The sequence below is a fragment of the Neolamprologus brichardi genome, chromosome 4, assembly GCF_056152115.1.
Source record: "Neolamprologus brichardi isolate AB-2024 chromosome 4, ASM5615211v1, whole genome shotgun sequence".
Lineage (NCBI taxonomy): Eukaryota > Metazoa > Chordata > Actinopteri > Cichliformes > Cichlidae > Neolamprologus > Neolamprologus brichardi.
The window spans coordinates 13966049-13985278 of NC_142107.1; the positions used below are offsets into that span (position 1 = coordinate 13966049).

The following is a 19230-nucleotide window of genomic DNA, read 5'->3' on the forward strand; positions in this document are numbered from 1 at the left end:
GATATTAACATGACATCCTAATTCATCAAAAAAAGCTGGATTTTTAAAAACCGTATAGTGTAATAATGCAAAGAATTTAAATATAATTTAACCATAAAGTTTATTAAAACTGTTACAGACATGATTAAAACGAAGAATTTGGCACACAAGCCTAATTCCCAAAAGTTACCAGACTCTGTAAAACGTAAATAAATACAGAATAAACACATATTTTATTCACAGTAGAACATAGAACACATATCAAATGTACAATTATAAGAACAATATTAGCTCCACTTTGAATTTCATGGCAGTCTTTTGGGAGAGGAATGTTGTTCCATTCTTGTCCGACAGCCCAGTCTTGTTTCTGTATTTTATGTTACAAAGACGGCAGTGTGTCCCAGTGATGTTCACATATGGCTTCTTCTTTGCATGTCAGAGCTTGTTGCAGATTGGTGAACCTCTGCCCATCTTCAGCTCTGAGAAACTGCCTCTATCCAATCATGTTACTGATCTGCTGCCAGTTAATCTCATTAGTTGAAAAATGTTCCTCAAACTGTTTCTTTTTAATATCACTTACTTTTCCAGCCTTTTTGTTGCACTGATCACAACTTTTTGAGAGATGTTGCTGCTATTAAACTCTAAATGAGCTCAAAGTTTCACAAAAAAAGTCAAATGTCTTTATAGTTTAAACATTTATATGTGTTCTATTATATTGTGAATAAAATGTGGGTTTATGAGATTTGCGAATCATTGTATTCTGTTTTTATTGACAGCATATTTAAAAGTATTTGAAAAAAATATATGCTTAATTTAATTCAGTACCAGCAACATATTTTTTTAAAAAAGCTGGGTGCTGTGACATCAGAGCTAAAGAAGAGAGCCTTGTTTTCAGTGCACAGTTCTAAGGTTACATCTGTGATCATGTGCGTTGCTGCAAACAGCATGGGTAACTTGCTCATTTGTGAAAGGTCCATTAAACGATAATAATAAACAATTTGAATAGGTTTTGGAGCAACATATGCTGTCTCTCAAGGAATGTTGTTTTTTCAGGGAAAGCCTTGCTTATTTGAGCATGACAGCACCAAACTACATTTAGCATGTAGTAAAAGAGTCAGCAATTTGTGGCATCCAGACCAGACCAATCACAAAAGGAACACACCAGGGAGGATAAGACACTCTGACTAAGAACTCTGACAAAGGAGGGCTCAGACTGTTGTTTAGGTAAACTGCTACATCAAGCAAAGAATGCTAAAAACAACAGCTAAAATAAGAGGTCATGCAAGACAAAGGAGCAGGGTTTAAAATGGGTGTAATGTCCTGTAATGTGTATGAATGGGAATAATAATTTGCTTTTAGTTAATTGCTGCTGCAACAAAAGCATGTGCATAATCATAATCAATTCATTTCCACTGGTTAATCAACTAACTTCATCTGTTTGTCTCTGGTGCCCTCTAGGGGCAGTGTTTTTGTCTCCTTCTTATGTCCTGAAAACAAAAAAAAAATCTGCAAATTTTGCACAATGCGAATCTCAAGTATATGCTCTGATCAAAACCAAAGATGCACTAAAATACGTGGATTTGTGTTTCTGCTCGCTTTATTAAGCTCACTGTTATTGTTAATGGAAAATTTTACAACATAATTTCGAAAAACGCAAACTAGCTCAAATATTCACGAGCTCTCTCAGGCTTTTGCACCCCATTAGTATTTCTAAAAGTATATCAGTGTTCCATTATGTACTGCTGATAGCACCTATTTAGAAACCAACCATCTACTCGTACATTATTAGCTACTATGGCTGCTTATATTACATTATTCATCACAACATGGTTTTCAGCTGTAGCACTAAAGTGCACCTATTAGAGTGAGACTGCAATCTCCATGGCGATCAGCTAGTCTTGTATATATAACAGCATGTTTTTCAGGTTCAAGAAAGAAACCATTATGTGGGCTGTCCATTCAAAGTGTCCTTGGATTTTGAGAATAGTTTGATGGAGGGGAAAAAAGGCTTTGTATCATGTTCTGACTTCTGCACTGAGCTCACAAATGATTTGGTGTGCTCCAGTGATACACCTTCTCTCTAAAACATCAGCATATCTCGCCTCCAGAAATACAAATTTGATTTATATGTTAGTGTACCGTGGAAGAATAACATCAGCTTTCTGACGCGAGGTTCTGCAGAGGACTCATCGCCAGGTCATCTATGATTCATAAAGCAAAGAGTTGCTCTGTTTCAAGCTTCAACACTCGAAAAAGTCGTGAGCAACTCAGAAAATAAAGGGGTTTCCAGAGTATGCAATCACAGTTCAGGAATAATAAAATCCGTCATGCACAGATTTATGTCGGGCGGTGCAGGGATGTGTTGTTAAGTGGGATTTGTTATGAAAACACTGTGGAAATGTTAAATAACAGATATAAATACATATACGGCAAATGGCTAATGTCTCCGTGACAGCGTTTCAGGAAAAGAGGATAAACAAAATTAATTTGCGCTCGCACGTCACACCTCCAATGTCCATGATATGGGCAATTATCTGTACTCTGTCTACCAAACATTTACCCAGAATTAGATAGGAAGCACCTGCAGGTCAAGTGCTAAAAATAGAAGCGTGCCAGAACAGATCAGAGTGTTTCGTGCCCCCCCACCAGAACAAAGTAAGATCGTAATTTAAAACAATCCGGATAACTTTCAGAAAGCTGCAATGCACCAACTGAAAAAGTCTATTTCTAGACCAATCTAGCACGTTTGTCTTCCTCCAAATGGATATTTTTCACAAGCGGGGGCCGCGGGGGGCTCCGTGCTTCTATAAAAGGAATGTATTTTGAATGAGCCTGCTGACGCAGAAACTGTGGGTGTATAAGAGATGACACTCGGCTCTGTTTCGCTGGACACATGGGAAAGCAACTGGGTTGGTGAGGTTGTGATTGCCTCTCGGTGACTGGAGACTCTTGAAAGAGCACAAGAGATGAACGCAACTGAGAAGTTTTATCTTCCCGTTGATGGCATTCTCGAAATGTTGAACTCTCTCACCGGGCATCTACAATCAAGCATTACGCATCCAGATCTTCAGAGCACCTCACTCGGTCCAGTGCTCCAGCACCCCAAAGTCTCAAACATAGCGACAGGCATGGGGCTCGTCAAAAAGGTTAAGGGGTGCTGGAGACAGCAGGATACGAGGATAGTTGAGAGTAGATCCTCAAGTTCTGGCAATCGGCAAGTGTCGGCTGATCGACTCCCGAAGAGGTCCGTGGACCTGCTGGAGTTGCGTTTGAGCAAGCCCAGAAATTGTCATAGAATAGTTGTGCTTGGTGCGCCCAGAGTGGGTAAAACAAACATTCTCAGGCGGTTCATGGGGAAAGACTTTGAGGAGAGCTATGAGCCCACGATCGAAGACTTCCACAGAAAGCTGTTCCACATAGGAGGAGAGGCATACCAGGTCGATCTTCTGGATGCGGCAAGTGAGAGGGACTTCCCTGCCAAACGCAGACTATCCATCCTGACAGGTTAGGAATCAGTGCTGTATTAAATCTGTTTTTAAGGGATGTTGTTTTTTTATATTTTGAAAATGAATGCTACCTTAATTTACATCTGATGTTCTTTGTCTCTCCAGGTGACATTTTTCTGCTCGTCTTCAGTTTGGATGACAGAGAATCTCTGAGTGAAGCCTGTGAGCTGCTCAGCGAAATCAAAGCTGCTAAGGCAAAGCTGCTGAAATTAAAACAGCCAATGAGAGTGCCGGTCATTGTATGCGGCAATAAAGGGGACTTAGACTCAGAGAGAGTCGTGAGACGGCCAGACGTGGGGAAAATCCTCGGCGAAGATATCCCATTCTTCGAAACCTCTGCTAAAACCGGCACCGGGCTGGACGCGATGTTCAGAGCCCTTGCCTCTCTTGGTGGACTACCTCACGAGACCAGTCCATCGCGACATCAGGTCATACCCATCCTCACCTATCGGTCGCTGTACGTCGGCCAGCGAGGCAGGAGGGGTAGCCGTACGCGGGTACTCTCTGCGCCCTGTGCCGCAGTGGACCCTCTGGCGCGCCGCCCGAGCTTCAACAGCGACCTGCAACTCGTGCTTGGATCAAGCACCAAACACAACAAACCCGAGAAGTGTCAGATTCAATGAATTGTGAGACTTCTCGACAAACAAATTGTAGTAGTACGCTGCAATATGGTATACGTAAAGAGTTATACTCTGTAGCACCTGGCTGGACCAGTGCATTCTTATCGTGTTTTTTGTATATACCTGTTCTATAACCCTGTAATAAAAGCTGAATATTTCCAACTATCTTGAGTGTTTTGTGTCCTTGCTTTCCATCATTCCGTTTGTTACAAAACATTTAAGAATCTCTTCACAAAGAGACGGGCACGGCCAGATTACGCACACTGACGTAAGCAGTCAATTCTCTTCGAGTGATGATGTAAAAACCTCGCGTGTGGGAGGGAGTTCAGAGCCATGGGTGGATGATTCAAACGCAGACCTTCAACATCTTCCAGTATCTGTTGTCAGTCTCGAGAGTTTTTGCACGGTTTGTTTAGAACGCCCACGGCTTAGTGAATGGCTTAAAGTACAGAGGTGCTACAATGCCTATTAATCAGCCGCGGTGGTGTACGCGCTTGTGTGTCACCATGGCAGTTGGAGGAAACAATGAGTGATAGCGCATGATTTATTAAAGAGGGGAAGGTGGGCGAAAGGAGAGAGACGGAGTGAGATCAGCACCATGGAGAGAGCACAATGATTATTCAACTCGGCATTTAATATTACTGACACTGACAAGAAGTTCAGTATATTTGCTTAAAATAAACCTATCTAAATAATAAAACTGAAGTGGATCAATAAAACCCACTTTAGAAAACTAAACTAAAAATTACGATGAAATAAAAATACAAGCTCCTGACAAATTTGTCTGGTACATTTACAAATGAGCATCAGAATGGGAAAGAAAGGGGATTTAAGTAACTCTGACCACAGTGAACCCATCTTCTAATGGCTGCTAAGGCTTAAATCACCTGAAACTGGTGCTCAACATGCCTCCATGGTCACCAGATTTCAATCTACAAACAAGGTTTAAAAGGTGCAGATGTACCCGCGTGTACTTTTTAAGTGACAGGGCACTACCTGGGTTTTCAATACACAGTTGAATCATAAAGATCTGTATTTCCAGACCTAGTTCATGGAAAAATAATAATGTCTGAATATGTCTCATGACAGTAAAGTTCCTTGAGATAAGACTCAATCCTTTTAAATGGACTAAATATTTATTATTTATTCTCTCATGAGGGGGAGTTTTATTGTATGCACAACACAAATGTCTCACTTCTCTCCAGGAGTACCACATTTCAAAGCTCTTTTTAGGCAAACTCGACAGTGATTACGAAATTTAGAGACTTAGAAGTGAGCTGGGATCAGTTTAAAGCTATAGATATCTAGATATCCCTTTACTCACCAGGAAATTAATGTTCATCCATCTGGTATGATTTCCAGAGATTTGAAAAGACATGCAGCACCTGCAGTGATATCAATAAAGTCAGAGAACAAAATGATTGCTTACTCGGAGGCTTTTCTTGGTATAATATAATTTGTTCACCCTCTAAAACTTCCCGCTCACCGTGTACATTTGCTGAAAAGACCATGACATCAATCCAAAACAATTTCCTGTTTATTGTCAGAGGTATAATTATGATTAAACGACAGCAACAGCAGCAATTAAAGCTTTAGTGCAAAGTGTATCCGTTGTAGTAATGACTGCATGAAAGCATCTGGAGACTTAAATCCAAGACTCGTTCTAACCGGTGGGAGAGGCAACACGGACATAACACAATATGCTCGATCGCTGCTGGGCCGCAGTCATTAAAGATAAAGTCACGTTTGCAATGGTCTGGAAAATGATGAAGAGCCTTCACTAACACGTTTAAAAGGTGTACCAAACAAAACTGTTGGTTTTTGTATGTTTTGACAGCCACGAGCTTATCTGCTTTATAAACATTTGTGTCATTGAAGGTTGGAGGTGTTCTTTGTTTGTCTGCCAGCAGACTCAGAGTGGTCCCCGTGAGGCTTTGGGGGAAATTTGTCTTTCCAGCTCCACCAGGAGAGCTGGAAGGATGCTGTCCAGTAAGGCCAGTCCTTCCCAGGAGCACCTCAGACCCCTGACAAGGAAAGACACAAATGATTTAACCTTCAAGCTGTAGAGACATTTTAAATACCGTGTGCTGGGGAAATCAGAACAGACTATTCCCCTTATTTTCTGTCACCTCATGCACCAAACCATTATATAATAAGGGAAATATTATCAAATAATAAAACCAATTGTTAGGTTGGCTTCCGCACAGGTAAGGAAATTTAAAGAGAAAATTAAACATCATAAGTCACCTGTCATCGAGAATCAGCTGTCCGCTCTGTAGCAACTCTTGGACGACAATGGATTCACCAAAAACTTCATCAAGGCCAGTTTGTGGGCTGAACATCTCCCAGTGCTGTTAACATAATTAAAAAAAAAAAGTCTCTGCGAACTGAACATTATCTGCCGTGACCGAAAATACAATGAAAGATTGATTTTGTGTGCTTTACCTTATGATTAATGCCCTCAGTCATTCTCATTCCCATCACCAACACCTCCTCCAATCTGCCAAGCAAATATCTTTCATAACTTAAACTGAATACAGAATAGCAAGGACAGAACAGAAAGAGTAAAAGGCCTGAATACAAGTCTCATAATAGCATCTCACGAGGACAGAATGTTTGAGAGAACAAGCACATGTGCCACGGCCTCAACGCTCAGTGTGATAAATTACACTGTGGACTGTCTCAGACTTCACTGCTACATTTCACATGTTCAGAGCATTTCTGGGCATCTGTCTCTGCCTGGAAGTGCAACAGCGTACAATTCAAGATGGCCAAGCTGAAGCCGCCTCCGCGTCCCGTGTCCCCTCTGCCGCACTTCACGGATCCACACGTCAGGCTCCAGAGTCTGGGTCCGGGCCTCTCGAACAACACCTCCCTCCCCCAGAGGAACAAACCGCCCGTGTGCTCCTGTGTCAGAGACAACAATATAAAAAGCACCGTTTCCAACAGGAGCATAACCGGAGTGATTTAGTGCTTTAGATCAAAGTATTACCTGGGCCGACACCAATGTATTGGTTTCCTTTCCAGTAGCTGATATTGTGATGACTCACTGAGTTCTACATTACACAGAGAAAAACATTCACTGAGTGTTTATGAGGGAGAATAGTAAAACTGTCATATTATGGAGATTTAATGAAGACAGAAAACCAAACACGAAGTTAAAAAGAAGCTTAAAAATACAACTTAGTAGACTCTGCTGGGGAAAAACAATATAAATCTTTGGTTTTCGATAGAACTGGACATTTAAATCTCGCTCAATAACCTCGAAAACATCTGATGACTCTAAATTATACGAGAAAAATATGGATGCCTATAAAACAGAGGACTGAACATGTAGTTTGTTGTACGTATTTTGTTTTTTTACAATTAAGAGTGAAGGAAGACTTTTTTTTTTTTGCATGAACTGTAAACAGTGAAGCCACTATCAGTCAGATTGAGATGACTTGAGCTTTGTGATATGGCATGTTATTCTGAAAGCAGCCATCAGAAGATGACGACACTGGTCGTAAAGCGATGGACATAATCAGTGACAACACTCACATAGACTGTGGCGTTTAAACAATCCTCAGTCGATACAAACATCCTCTTACACCATTATAAAACCACCAACAACCTGAACTGTTGCTACAAGGCAGGATGGATCCATGCTTTCATGTTTATGTCAATTTCTGACCCTACCATCCGAAAGTTGCAGCAGAAATTGAGAATCATCAGATCTGGCAACATATTTCAATCTTCTATTATCCAATTGTGGTGAGACCGTGTGAATTGTAGCTTCAGTTTCCAGTTGTTAGCTAACAGTATGGTATCTGGCATGCTTCTTTAAGATTTGGTGTGGTGTGCAGTCAGAGATGCTCTTCTGCAAACCTTGGCTGTAACGAGTGGTTATCTGAGTTACTGTTGCCTTCAAGTCAACCTGGTCATTCTCTTCTGACCTCTTAACATTAACAAGCCATTTTCTACCAAGGAAGTGTTGCAGAGTGGTACTTTCACTTTTTCAGGCCATTCTCAGTAAATCCTAGAGATGGTTGTGTGGGAAACTCGCAGCAGATCGGCAGTTTCTGAAATACTCAGACCAGCCTGTCTGGCACAAATAACAATGCCACATTGTGAGTCACTGAAATCAGCGCTCTTCTCGTAATTCTGACGCTCAGTTTGAATTTCAGCAGGTCGTCTTGACCGTGTCTACATGCCTAAATGCAATGAGTTGCTGCCACTTGATTGGCTGGCTAGGTATTTGTGTTAATAAGCATTTAAACAAGTGTACCAAGGAAGTGTTTTTCTTTTATTTATTTTCTCTTTTTATTCTCCGAACCTTCCTTCGATGTAACATATAATTTTTGCGTATAAAACGGATGCATCATAAGTTGAAGCGTTAAAGTACAGAAAGGAGAACGTTCTTGTTACAGCAAAGACTTACATGTCTTGCAAAATTCGACACCTCGTACTGTTGAAAGCCATGCTGGTGCAGAGTCTTCCTGGCGCGCTGGTACATGTCTGCTGTCACATCCTCGGAGGGCATCGTCACTGCACCGCACTCAACCTGTTTAAAAAGCTGAGTGCCTCGCTCCAGGGTCAGCTGGTACAGAGACACGTGATCGTCACACACCCTCAGCAGCTCAGACAACTCTATTTCCCAGGATTCAACAGTTTGTTTGGGACGTCCGAACATGACATCCACCGACACCCGACCAGGGCACAGCCTCCTGGCCTCTTCGATAGTCTGCAAAGCCTCGTGGGAGTCGTGGTCTCTTCCCAGACTTTTCAAGTCCTCATTCTGCAAAGACTGAAGATAAAAACGTTTGATCAGTGTTGTTCCATAAAATGAAAAAAAGCTCTCACCTTACCCCTTCAGAATCAAATTATTAATGCAATTTTCAGAGTTACATCACCTCATAGTACATATAAGTGGGTCAACATTTTTGAATTGTGTTATTTTTCCAATATTATCGAGTCAGGAGATAAACAGATGGAAAGATTAACCTCTGAAAACACATTTAAGCTCTGTTCCAACTGAAATCTACAATATAAAATCCAAATTGCAATTTTCATTGCATGCAATTTAATGTCTATGATGCAGAGCAAAAGAAACAAGCACTGGTACCTTAGATGTGTGATTTGGACCTGACAAAACTAAACTTCAAAAAGTGTGTTTTGAGTAAATGTCATCACACAGAAGAGGGGATTTTCAAAAAAAACATGAACACAATGATTGGCCTGGAGTGTAAAGTTGTAACCAACCACTAAATGCTTTGAGTAAAACAGCTGGAAGGCCCTGCTTTTCCATGGGCTTTCATGAGCACCCGAGGATTACGCTCACCTGGACCCCGATGGAAAATCGGTTCACCCCGGCACGGCAGTAGTCCTCTAACCTGGACTTTCCCGCAGGAGTGGGGTTGACTTCGAGGGTGACCTCGGCCTCATCTGAGAGATTCACCTGCCTGGAAACAGTCTCGAGGATCGCAGCAAAGATGGAGGGGTGGGCCAGGCTTGGAGTCCCACCACCAAAGAACACGGAGGTGATGCTACAAATGAAAACCAGAGTGTGATCTCAGCTGCAGGTTACAGTTACTGATTGTCAGGTTTAATAAATGCACATACCAGGATACTTGACTGAGTCGCAGCAGTGTCTCAATCTCCCTCTGAAGGCACTTAGTCATGACGTGGGAATTGTTCTCTTTGGATATGTACTTATTGAAATTGCAGTAGGAGCACCTCCTGAGACAGTAAGGCCACTGGGGGAGGAAGAACCTTATAGTCATGACACAGCCCACTTATGTTTAAATCAGGTGAGTCAACATGCAGTTACGGATACATGTGCGCGTGATGTTCTCAGAAAAAGAAAAAAAGAAGCTATAGCTCACGTGCACATAAAGAGACGCGCGCTCTGTGATTTGTGGAGATGCCGCACATTCAGACACATCTTCGGTTACTTCTCCGCCCGAGAAGTGCCTCAGTCGGGGAGGGAGGACACGACTGACCGCATTTAAAGTGCGTCTCATCATTTTAGAGACAGCGTTTGTTTCTCCACGGGAGATTACATTCTCCGACCCGAACCAGAGGTTACCTCACTACCCGGCTTCATCACTCAAACGGTACGCGTTTCTGTGACAACAAAGTAGTTACAAAATAGCGTAAAGTCACTTTGTATTTACGCTATTTGAAGGTGCCGTCAAGTCGCTCCAACCGGAAATACATGGAGCGATTTCCTCTTCATGTTCCCAGTTTGGCCACAGCGGGGCGCTGTTTTACCACAGTAAGAAATACCCAAAGCACAAGAGGGTCAGCCAGGTTTTTAGGTTTGCAACATTTGCTTTTGGTGAAAAATATGTATTTTCACACAACATCGTCTCCAGTTTTACCCAAAACATGAAAACGTTGCAGCGGTAAGGATTTAAATATATTCTAACGCTAAGGTAGAAATGGAAAGAAACTCCTTGAACTATTGGGATTTATTATATAACCATGTATGACCTTTACAACCATTAAACACTACGATCAATGTTATGTCATAACAAATCTCTGTAAGTACCATCTGCAGTTATCATTATTATCGCAACATTAATGAAATCCTTGCTTGTGTGGGACTTGCACATGTGTTATGTAACTATGAGACTATCAAAATGAATTATTTCTTTGTTTTTCTTTTATTATTATTTTTTGACATTTCAGGTCTAACTGTAATACACTCATATTTATACAGCATTTTTCCACTCTTACTAACCACTCAAAGTGCCTTTAAACTCCATACTGAATGGTCCTAGCTGGGATTGAACCAGGAACCCTCTCTCTGTGAAGTGAAATTGGTAATCATTGGCATCAAGGCACTCTTTGACCTCTGCTTGTCATGTAGGGTTATATATTATAACTCCTATTCTGTCTTTGCACTAACCTGGTCAAATGTGGCCCTTGAACTCTGTCACCACTATCCCATAACAGACAAGGCACACACAGTTTTGCAGTTTCAAGATTCCCTAAAATGTACAGTTTTCCTTGATTTTACTAATGGTAGTGAATCTGAAATACATTTGGATAGATACAGGTCAAATTTGACCCCGAATAGCCTCACTATATATACAATTTGCAAAAGAATCAAACAGTATTAAATATTTATAACACGTAGGGTATTTTTGCTGTTGTCAAAGTTTAAAATGGTTCAAATTTGACAACATGCTGGAAGGTGAATAGTATTGTTAGTATTCTATGATTTAGAGGTTGAGTTTAAGCTTTTTCTGATTAAAATCTGATTTATATGGGCCTTATATTGAAAATGACACAGCTTATTTAGGAGCCTATGAATCACAAGTAATTTTTGTTGGGTGCACCTGTTCAACTGCTTGTTATTACTTCTAGGCTGAACTACTGTCATTCAGCATTATCAAGATGTCCTAAAACTCTCTGAAAAGGCTTCAGCTGATCCAAAATGCTGTAGCAAGAGTACTGACAGGGTCCAGAAAGAGACAGCTTGTCTTCATTGGCTCTCTGCTAAATCCAGAATTGAATTTACAATTCTGATCCTAACATACAAGGTCTTGAATACTCAGCCCCCACTTTATCTTAAAAACCTCACAGTACTCTATCTCCTCTACAGGCACTCTGCTCTGAGACATTGGGAGACAGGCACACTCTCTACTTTTAAGATTAGGCTTAAAACTTTTTTTAAGGCTTAAAGTTTATAGTTAGGGCTGGATCAGATAACCCTCAGTCCTAATGTAAACCCTCCCTTTGTGGGAAGGCTGCTTGGGGATTCCCACAATGCACTTTCAGTGTTTCTTCTTAATTTACCTTTTTAAGTGTTTATACATCACTCAGCATTTAATCATGAGTCATTATTAATATCTGGTTCTCTTCCACAGCGTGTCTTTATGCTGTCTTCCTACCCTCACTCCCAACTGGTTGCGACAGATAGCTGTACCTCCCTGAGCCTGGTTCTGCTGGAGGTTTATTCTTCCTAAAATGAAGTTTTTCCTCTCCTGTCACCAAAGCCATTGCTCATGGGTTCATATGATTGCTGGGGTTTTCCTCTGTTTTCTCTGTATTATTGTGTGGTCTTTACCTTACAATATAAAGCGCTTTAAAGCTAGAGTTGTTGTGATTTGGCAATGTATATAATTGAATTGAATAATACAAATATCTGGCACCAACTCAGTGGACTAACACATGTAACCATAGTCAAGACAACCTAGAGACTTTCAAGGGTATGGTTGGGCTGATCCACTGGTAGATTATGTGGGAATTCTTATGAGCATAGCTGATACATTAAATAAAGACACAAGTCTATATTTGGAAAGTAAATGTGTGTCCCACTAACACACGATGAAACTAACTAATGAGATATTGATTTTTCCGAAGCCTAGCACACAGACAGTAACACAGCCTAGAACAGCTGCTTTAAAAACGGATTATTTTTTAACTAAAGATTAAAAATATAAATCAGGATTATAGGCAGTAAATGTCTTCATCATTCTGACATAACTGCAATCATGGATCCATGTCGGTGCTACTCATCATCAGATGAGTCTGATCCTCACTCAATAATTCAAATCAAAACAAAGAAAGCATGCATGTATACCTGCTCTCATTTACTGCAATATAATTTCCAAAATAAGACAGTGTTCATACATGCAATCAGTAATAAATCTAAAGCTTTAAATACACATAGATTGATATTAATGTCAATGAATGTGAATATGTTCACTGCTAGCTTCCAGCCCTGAGGTCATTTTCCACTTAATGTAAAATCTAGTGACCAGTTATCTAATCAGCAGATACAGTGAGGCAGACAGAGGGAGAGATGAGAAACACACAGGAATATGTTTTCACCGAACTCAAATGTGTGAAGTCGGTTCAAGGAAAGGTTTTAATCATTTCCAAATTAAAAAAAACAAACAAACTACTGAATCTGTGATGTGAAGCTGCCAAATGGATACAAGGAAGAAAGGTAGGCTTTCCAATAACCATGCAAACATGACAAAGAAAGGATTTGATGTGGTTTCTCTTTGCTCTAGGCACAAAGGCACAAAGGGGAATATTCTCAAGTTGCATGTCAGGCAGGGACTGTGGGAAAATAACTATAGGTGGAGAAGGAGGAGTTGAACCTTGGGTTTAACTTTAACAATAAAAATCAAACTACCCTACTTACTGTTAGATTTTACTGCACACATGTACCATAAGTTATGTTCAGAAAGTAGGATGAACCAGACGCATGCACACACACAGCCCTTTTCAAACATGCTTTGCATTGCATTGATATCAGAAAAAGTATAAAATAAGCCAAACACAAACAATATGGTGTTAATGATGTTAATTGCTGATATTTTAGCTTCTTTTGACATTTTTTATTGTTTTCTGAGTTTGTTACACACTTAAAAAAAAAATCTTTATCAATCTGATCCCAATTGAATTTCTGTTTTTTAAAATTTTTAAAGGTGGTGCCATAGAATTAAGGCTCATGGTGGTTGGTAGCAGTGGACCTTCTCAGTTCCTACTAACCAATTCCATACTTGGGAGACAGGTGTTTTCTAAGGATGTCACCAGCCTTTCTGGCAGCATAAAGAACAACGGTGAGCTGGCTGGTAGACGAGTGGCAGTGATCAATGGACCAAACATCTATGATAAGGATATATCTAAAGCTAAGAGGAAGATGGAGATAAGGAAGTCCAAGTGCTTATGTATACCTGGTCCCCATGCCTTTCTTGTTGCCTTTGACATGGAGAAAATCTCCCCCAATGATGTGAGAACCTCCAGACTGATGAGGGAACGCTTTGGAAGACACTGTCTGAGACACGCCATGGTCCTCCTGGCCTATGAAGGAAATCAGAATAGAGCTGCCTTGGAAGATAGGGTGGAGAAGACAGATTGGCATCTGCGAGAACTCATCGAGAAGTACAGTGGACGCTTTCACCTTTTCAACAAGAACTGGAGAGATCGAAGTCAGGACAGAGAGCTGTTGAAGAAGATAGAGCTGATGGTTGCCTCGTTAGGAGGAGGCTACTTCTCCAGCAGAACTTTCCAGAAGGCAGAGGACTGTGTAAAGAAGGAGGAGAATAAGCTTAGGAAGCAGCGAGCAGCAGAGATAGAGAAGGCATGGGCTGAGATGGAAAAGCAATACATGGAAGAGGAGCTGTACTTCCAGAAGGATGCTTACACGGCTAATATTGGCGCAGAGATTAGAGCTCAAGCGGAGATCGACAACAGCTGGCTCAGGACGTCCCTAGCCAGAGGCCTGGGGACGGGTTTTGTTGTGGGGGCTGTGATGGGTGCGCTGGCCGGGTCTATAGAGGGCCCAGGAGGGATGGTTCTCTATGGGATCATAGGTGGTGCAGTGGGTGGATCAGCAGGGGGAACAGCACAGGTGGCAATAAAGCATATGGACAACAGAATGGCCCCGACTGCCAGACTGAACTTCAACTCAATCTTTATTAACCGCTTCTTTGCAGCTCCTCGTACATGACATAGGGAACTGACTGATGACCCGATGAAAATAAAAAACTTACTCTTTGTATCCAACTTCTGGTTAGGTAGCTTTTCACTTACTTGATAACAAACTAGATAGCCGTCTTAAGCCCTCTTTCATCTCAAGAACATACGTGTAGTACGAGACTATTTCGACAGAAAACTTGAAAGGTTTCTAGTGGCATCAATTCAAACTGTGACAGCTAGTTTAAACTATAAATAGGCCTATTATAAATAAATGAAGCTGTGATTTTAGCACATTTATAGCAGATTTGTGTGAACACTTTATATTTTATTCAACCTCCACCTCTTCCTGGTGCCTTGCTGTGGATTAGTTAAAGTGCAGCTCAAATAACATGTAGGGCGGAGTCTTAGCTGAGCACGCCATTGTCTAAAGCGCTGCCCCTTTCCTAGACAATCCACATACCTCAGTACACCTGTTCAGTGTGAACCAGTGAAGTTTCTGTGTATTATTAACTAAATTAACAAGTACAAGCCCTACAGACACCGCTCCTACCCAGAAAAGATCAACTAAGTAAAGGTAAGATCACATTTCCTTTAATACTTTTTAACAAATGTGTCTGTTTTCACAAAGTTACCTGTGTGCTGATTTCCTGTTAGTCCTCTCAATCTTTTATGGCCATGTTGCATAATCGTAAACTGTTTCCTACGTGAGTACAAGGGAGTCCGAACTGAGGATTGCACATTACATTAAAACAATCTTGAGAATTTAGTGGGTTTATTTTTGTTTTGAGTCATAGCTTCCTCATGACACAAGAAAACTATTTGGCAAACACCAGTTTGACTGCATATTTTGCTGCCTCTGTTTGTTATCTATCTGCTGTTGCTCACACTGGCTGTGACGGTGGCAATCAAAACACGCAGAGATAGAAAGAGATAGCGGGGTAAAGTTCAACGGCAGGGCATTAAAGTATAATCATGTCCAGTTGTTTCTGCCTCTTTAGTCTGTGTAGAATGAGAGTAATCCATTCTTTATGAGAACACAATGTTAAAACATGACGCCCTGAATTCCAGTGAAAATATTTCTGCCATGAGTAAATCTGCCGTCTCTCACGCGAAATGTGAGCTGAATCCTGAATTTTTACTGTTGTTTAATAAGCATGGATTTTAAAGTCAAACCTTAAGTATCTGTGTCTAAAATCTTGGGCAGTGGTGGTACTAAGGTGTCTGAAGTGTGATTAGAAAATATCCCACAGGTCATTGCACCAACACCACCAACCTGAACTGTTGATGCAAGGAAGTGTGGATCCATGCTTTTGTTTACTCCCAATTCTGATTCTAACATCTGAACATGGCAGCAAAATGAAACTGAGAGTCATTTGGCGATCGTGGCTCAAGAGTTGGGAGTTCGCCTTGTAATCAGAAGGTTGCCGGTTTGAGCCCTGGCTCGGACAGTCTTGGTCGTTGTGTCCTTGGGCAAGACACTTCACCTAGTGCCTACTGGTGTTGGCCAGAAGGGCCGATGGTGCGATATAGCAGCCTCACTTCTGTCAGTCTGCCCCAGGGCAGCTGTGGCTACAACTGTAGCTGCCTCCACCAGTGTGTGAATGGGTGGATGACTGGGTGTGTAAGGCGCTTTGGGGTCCCTAGGGGGGACTAGTAAAAGCGCTATACAAATACAGGCCATTTACCATTTGTCCAGTCTTTTATTGTCTAATGTTGGTGATCCTGTGCAAACTGTAGCCTCTGTTTCCTGTTCATGGTTTACAGAAGTGGCACCTGGTGTGGTCTTCTGCTACTGAAGCCCATCTACTTCAAGGAGATGCTCTTTTGCATACTTTGGCTGTAACAAGTAGTTATTTGAGTTATTGTTGCCTTCCTTGAAGCAGTCTGGTCATTCTCGTCTGACCTCTCACTGGATACAATCTCTTTTTCAAACCATTCTCCATAAAGCCTAGAGATGGTTGTGCAGGAAAACCCCAGTAGCCCAGGGTGATTTTCTGCCAAGTACTATGCTACATTGAATGTCATTTAAATTACGTTCTTCCCCATTCTTATGCTCAGTTTCAACTTCACGTCATTCTGACTATTTCTACATGCCTAAATGCATGAGTTGCTGCTATGTGATTGGCAGATTAGATATTTATGTTAACGAGCAATTAAACGGACTCACCTAACAAAGTGGCCAATCAATGTATGACTAATACACTTGAAAATTCATAAAACATATGATAAGCATCTTGTAATATGAGTAACAGTGACTAGTACTTTTGATACTTGTGTACTGTCATAGTGCGTAAGTAAAATCCTGGATGCAGGATTGAGCATTTACACAATTATGTGTTAAAAACACAAATCTACTTTATAGTACTTTATAGTACTTTATAGTATTTTCAAGTTACTATGGCTGTTTACAAGATGATTTCATTGCATTTGTTTATCAAACGACTTCTGTTAGCACTTCTCACTTACTCTTAGGTATCACTTTTGGTTTATTCTTTGCTTTACTATTCAAACACAACACTCCCTTAAAAGACTTCGATATGCACAGCAGAAAAAGCTCTGTTTCTTACTTTTTCTGACATAATTTCTTTTTCAGATCATGGCCTCTACTATCTGCTTGCTCCCTGAGAAGCACTTCTTGTGCTTTCTGTGTAGGGACATTTTCACCAGTCCCGTAACCATACCATGTGGACACAGCTTTTGCTTGTCCTGCCTGTCCAAATACTGGACACGACATCAGTTGAAATACTGCCCTCACTGCAGGAGACTGTTCACAGACAAGCCTGACCTCAGTGTTAACCACATACTGGCAGACATATCTGAAAACTACAGGAAGTCTCGACCACAGAAACCACCAGATGAGGAAACGGTACTCTTTTGTCTGTTATCTAATAACAGGTGATCTAATCTAATAAATCTAGTGTATTTTTGTGTGCTGATGCAAAGTGTTCGCACATTCACAGGTTATAGATGTTAACCAAATGATTCAGGAAAGGGTGCAGAAGATAGAAAGACTGAAATACTCTCTCGGGCTACAAAAGGTGAGTGGAAATATCTATAAAACTTAAACATGTATAACATAATTTATATTTTTTCTTTATTTTACTTTGATCTGTACATCATTAAATGATGTTGCTGTCCAATCAGAACTCTTACCTCAGAGAGGTGCGAGAAAGTCAGAAGATCTTCTCTGCCCTTGTAAATGCTATGGAGAAGAGCCATAAAGCTGTTGTTGCTGCAATTGAAGAGAGGCAGAGAGAAGAGGAGAGCAGGGTAGAAACACTGGTCAAAGAGATCGAACAGGAGATTGAGGAGCTGAGGAAGGAGACCAAAGAACCGGACCCTCAGATCTATGGTGATCAGAGTGACGACTTGAAGCGACCTGCCAAGGTAAGTTATCTCCATCTACTGACAAATGCATGATGATGATGATGATGTGATTTGAAGCATAATTGTAAAATCTTTCCAACACTGCGAATGCTATTTAGCCCTGTGAGATGAAGGACTGGTCCAAGGTTACCATAGAAACTGATCCTTGTATTGGAGTCACCAGAAGAGCACTGTCAGACGTGTTGGAACAAATAAAGTTAGAAGTCAACAGACTCTCCAAAGCTGGTGAGTGGTGCTGTTTTAATCTTGCGTGCATCATATCAATCTTAAAAGATAAATTCATTGACATTCTTTTCTCCCCCCCTGTTGTTCGTTTTTAGAACTTAAGAGAATCGAGAAATACTCAGGTAAGGTTCTCGCTGTGCAGAAATACATTTTATCAACTTTACAAAAATTATTAGGGATTGACGATTATTTTTGTGGATAATATCAAAAATATACCATAATTCAGCTTCATTTTGAGTTCAAAATTAAACTGCATGAATTTTCAGCTGTTGTGAATAGCTGAAAATGAACACGCACTGTTTGACTAATTCTTGACTTTTTGCTCTTTTTCTCCTTTCTTCGCTCTTTTTTCTTTTTAGTGGATGTTAACCTAAGTGCTAAAACAGCCCACCCTTTCCTTTGGGTCTCAGATGACAGAAAGCAGGTGAGGCACACGGATAAGCTTCAGGAAGTACCGGAGAACCCCAAGAGGTTTGATAGAGTGGGAAATGTTCTGGCCAAAGAAAGCTTCGTTGGCGGGAGGTGCTACTGGGAAGTGGAGGTTGGGGAGAAGATAGAATGGACCCTAGGTGTTGCCAGACAGTCCGTAAACAGGAAAGGCAAGTTCACAGTGTGCCCTGCAAATGGTTTCTGGACCTTAAGCCTGAAAGCTGGAGGCCAGTACATTGCAAACACCTCTCCTGTCACCCAGTTGGCTCTAGACCAACGACCCAAGAAGTTTGGAGTGTTTCTGGATTACAACGAAGGTCGTGTGTCCTTCTACTGCGCAGACTCTGGAGTCCACATTCAGACCTTCACGGATAAGTTCACAGATCGGCTCCATCCATTCTTCAGTCCTGGTCGCATGCATGGAGGCAGAAATGCAGCTTCTCTAGTCATCTGCTCAAGTTTTTGCAGCATCTAAACCTCATTCCAGTTTAAAAAGAGTTACTTGTTGGTTCTTGTTATCTCCTTAATATTTATCTAGCGTGATTAATGTGTTTATTTATTTACAAAGCTATTGAACAATGAGCCACATTTTCCCTGTCAGAGCAGGCTACTGAACAAGATGGTGCAAAAGGACTACGTCAGTACACTTGAAAACTTCAATG

At 41.1% G+C, this 19230-nt stretch overlaps 4 protein-coding genes across 5 annotated transcripts; 3 read left to right on the forward strand and 1 right to left on the reverse strand.

The window, feature by feature from the left end:
* Positions 1-2871: 2871 nt before the first annotated feature.
* rasd2a (RASD family member 2a) lies at positions 2872-4261 on the forward strand. Its single transcript, XM_035908028.2, has 2 exons — positions 2872-3483; positions 3591-4261. The coding sequence occupies exons 1-2, from the start codon at positions 2946-2948 to the stop codon at positions 4106-4108; spliced, it is 1056 nt and encodes a 351-aa protein (XP_035763921.2). The 5' UTR covers positions 2872-2945; the 3' UTR covers positions 4109-4261.
* Positions 4262-5547: 1286 nt separating this feature from the next.
* Positions 5548-10310, reverse strand: rsad1 (radical S-adenosyl methionine domain containing 1). Its single transcript, XM_006791340.3, has 9 exons — positions 9970-10310; positions 9707-9840; positions 9426-9630; positions 8526-8891; positions 7098-7161; positions 6865-7012; positions 6551-6605; positions 6353-6456; positions 5548-6129 (listed from the first exon to the last, which is right to left on the reverse strand). The coding sequence occupies exons 1-9, from the start codon at positions 10108-10110 to the stop codon at positions 6018-6020; spliced, it is 1329 nt and encodes a 442-aa protein (XP_006791403.1). The 5' UTR covers positions 10111-10310; the 3' UTR covers positions 5548-6017.
* Positions 10311-12927: 2617 nt separating this feature from the next.
* Positions 12928-14558, forward strand: LOC118454191 (GTPase IMAP family member 4). Its single transcript, XM_035907934.1, has 2 exons — positions 12928-13046; positions 13534-14558. Exons 1-2 carry the CDS (start codon positions 13028-13030, stop codon positions 14556-14558), a joined length of 1044 nt encoding a protein of 347 aa, XP_035763827.1. The 5' UTR covers positions 12928-13027.
* Positions 14559-14927: 369 nt separating this feature from the next.
* Positions 14928-19055, forward strand: btr02 (bloodthirsty-related gene family, member 2). 2 transcript variants are annotated; one of them, XM_035907943.2, is made up of 7 exons: positions 14928-15101; positions 17121-17393; positions 17488-17565; positions 17672-17914; positions 18013-18139; positions 18235-18261; positions 18499-19055. In XM_035907943.2, exons 2-7 carry the CDS (start codon positions 17124-17126, stop codon positions 19041-19043), a joined length of 1290 nt encoding a protein of 429 aa, XP_035763836.2. In that variant the 5' UTR covers positions 14928-15101; positions 17121-17123; the 3' UTR covers positions 19044-19055. The 2 variants fall into 2 exon arrangements, with proteins under 2 accessions (XP_035763836.2, XP_006791402.2); XM_006791339.3 differs by lacking the exon at positions 14928-15101 and having other exon boundaries at positions 16883-17393.
* The last annotated feature ends 175 nt before the right edge of the window (positions 19056-19230 follow it).

Excerpts from the sequence above, each read along its gene's own strand:
- rsad1 (XM_006791340.3), bottom strand. The coding sequence starts at position 10,110 with ATGATGAGACGCACTTTAAATGCGGTCAGTCGTGTCCTCCCTCCCCGA. Across the intron at positions 8,892-9,425 it reads GATTTTCCATCGGGGTCCAG|TCTTTGCAGAATGAGGACTT; the intron begins GTGAGCGTAATC and ends TTTTATCTTCAG. Across the intron at positions 7,013-7,097 it reads ATACATTGGTGTCGGCCCAG|GAGCACACGGGCGGTTTGTT; the intron begins GTAATACTTTGA and ends TCTCTGACACAG.
- rasd2a (XM_035908028.2), top strand. The coding sequence starts at position 2,946 with ATGAACGCAACTGAGAAGTTTTATCTTCCCGTTGATGGCATTCTCGAA. Across the intron at positions 3,484-3,590 it reads CAGACTATCCATCCTGACAG|GTGACATTTTTCTGCTCGTC; the intron begins GTTAGGAATCAG and ends TTGTCTCTCCAG.
- btr02 (XM_035907943.2), top strand. The coding sequence starts at position 17,124 with ATGGCCTCTACTATCTGCTTGCTCCCTGAGAAGCACTTCTTGTGCTTT. Across the intron at positions 17,915-18,012 it reads ACTTGAAGCGACCTGCCAAG|CCCTGTGAGATGAAGGACTG; the intron begins GTAAGTTATCTC and ends AATGCTATTTAG. Across the intron at positions 18,262-18,498 it reads GAGAATCGAGAAATACTCAG|TGGATGTTAACCTAAGTGCT; the intron begins GTAAGGTTCTCG and ends TTTTCTTTTTAG.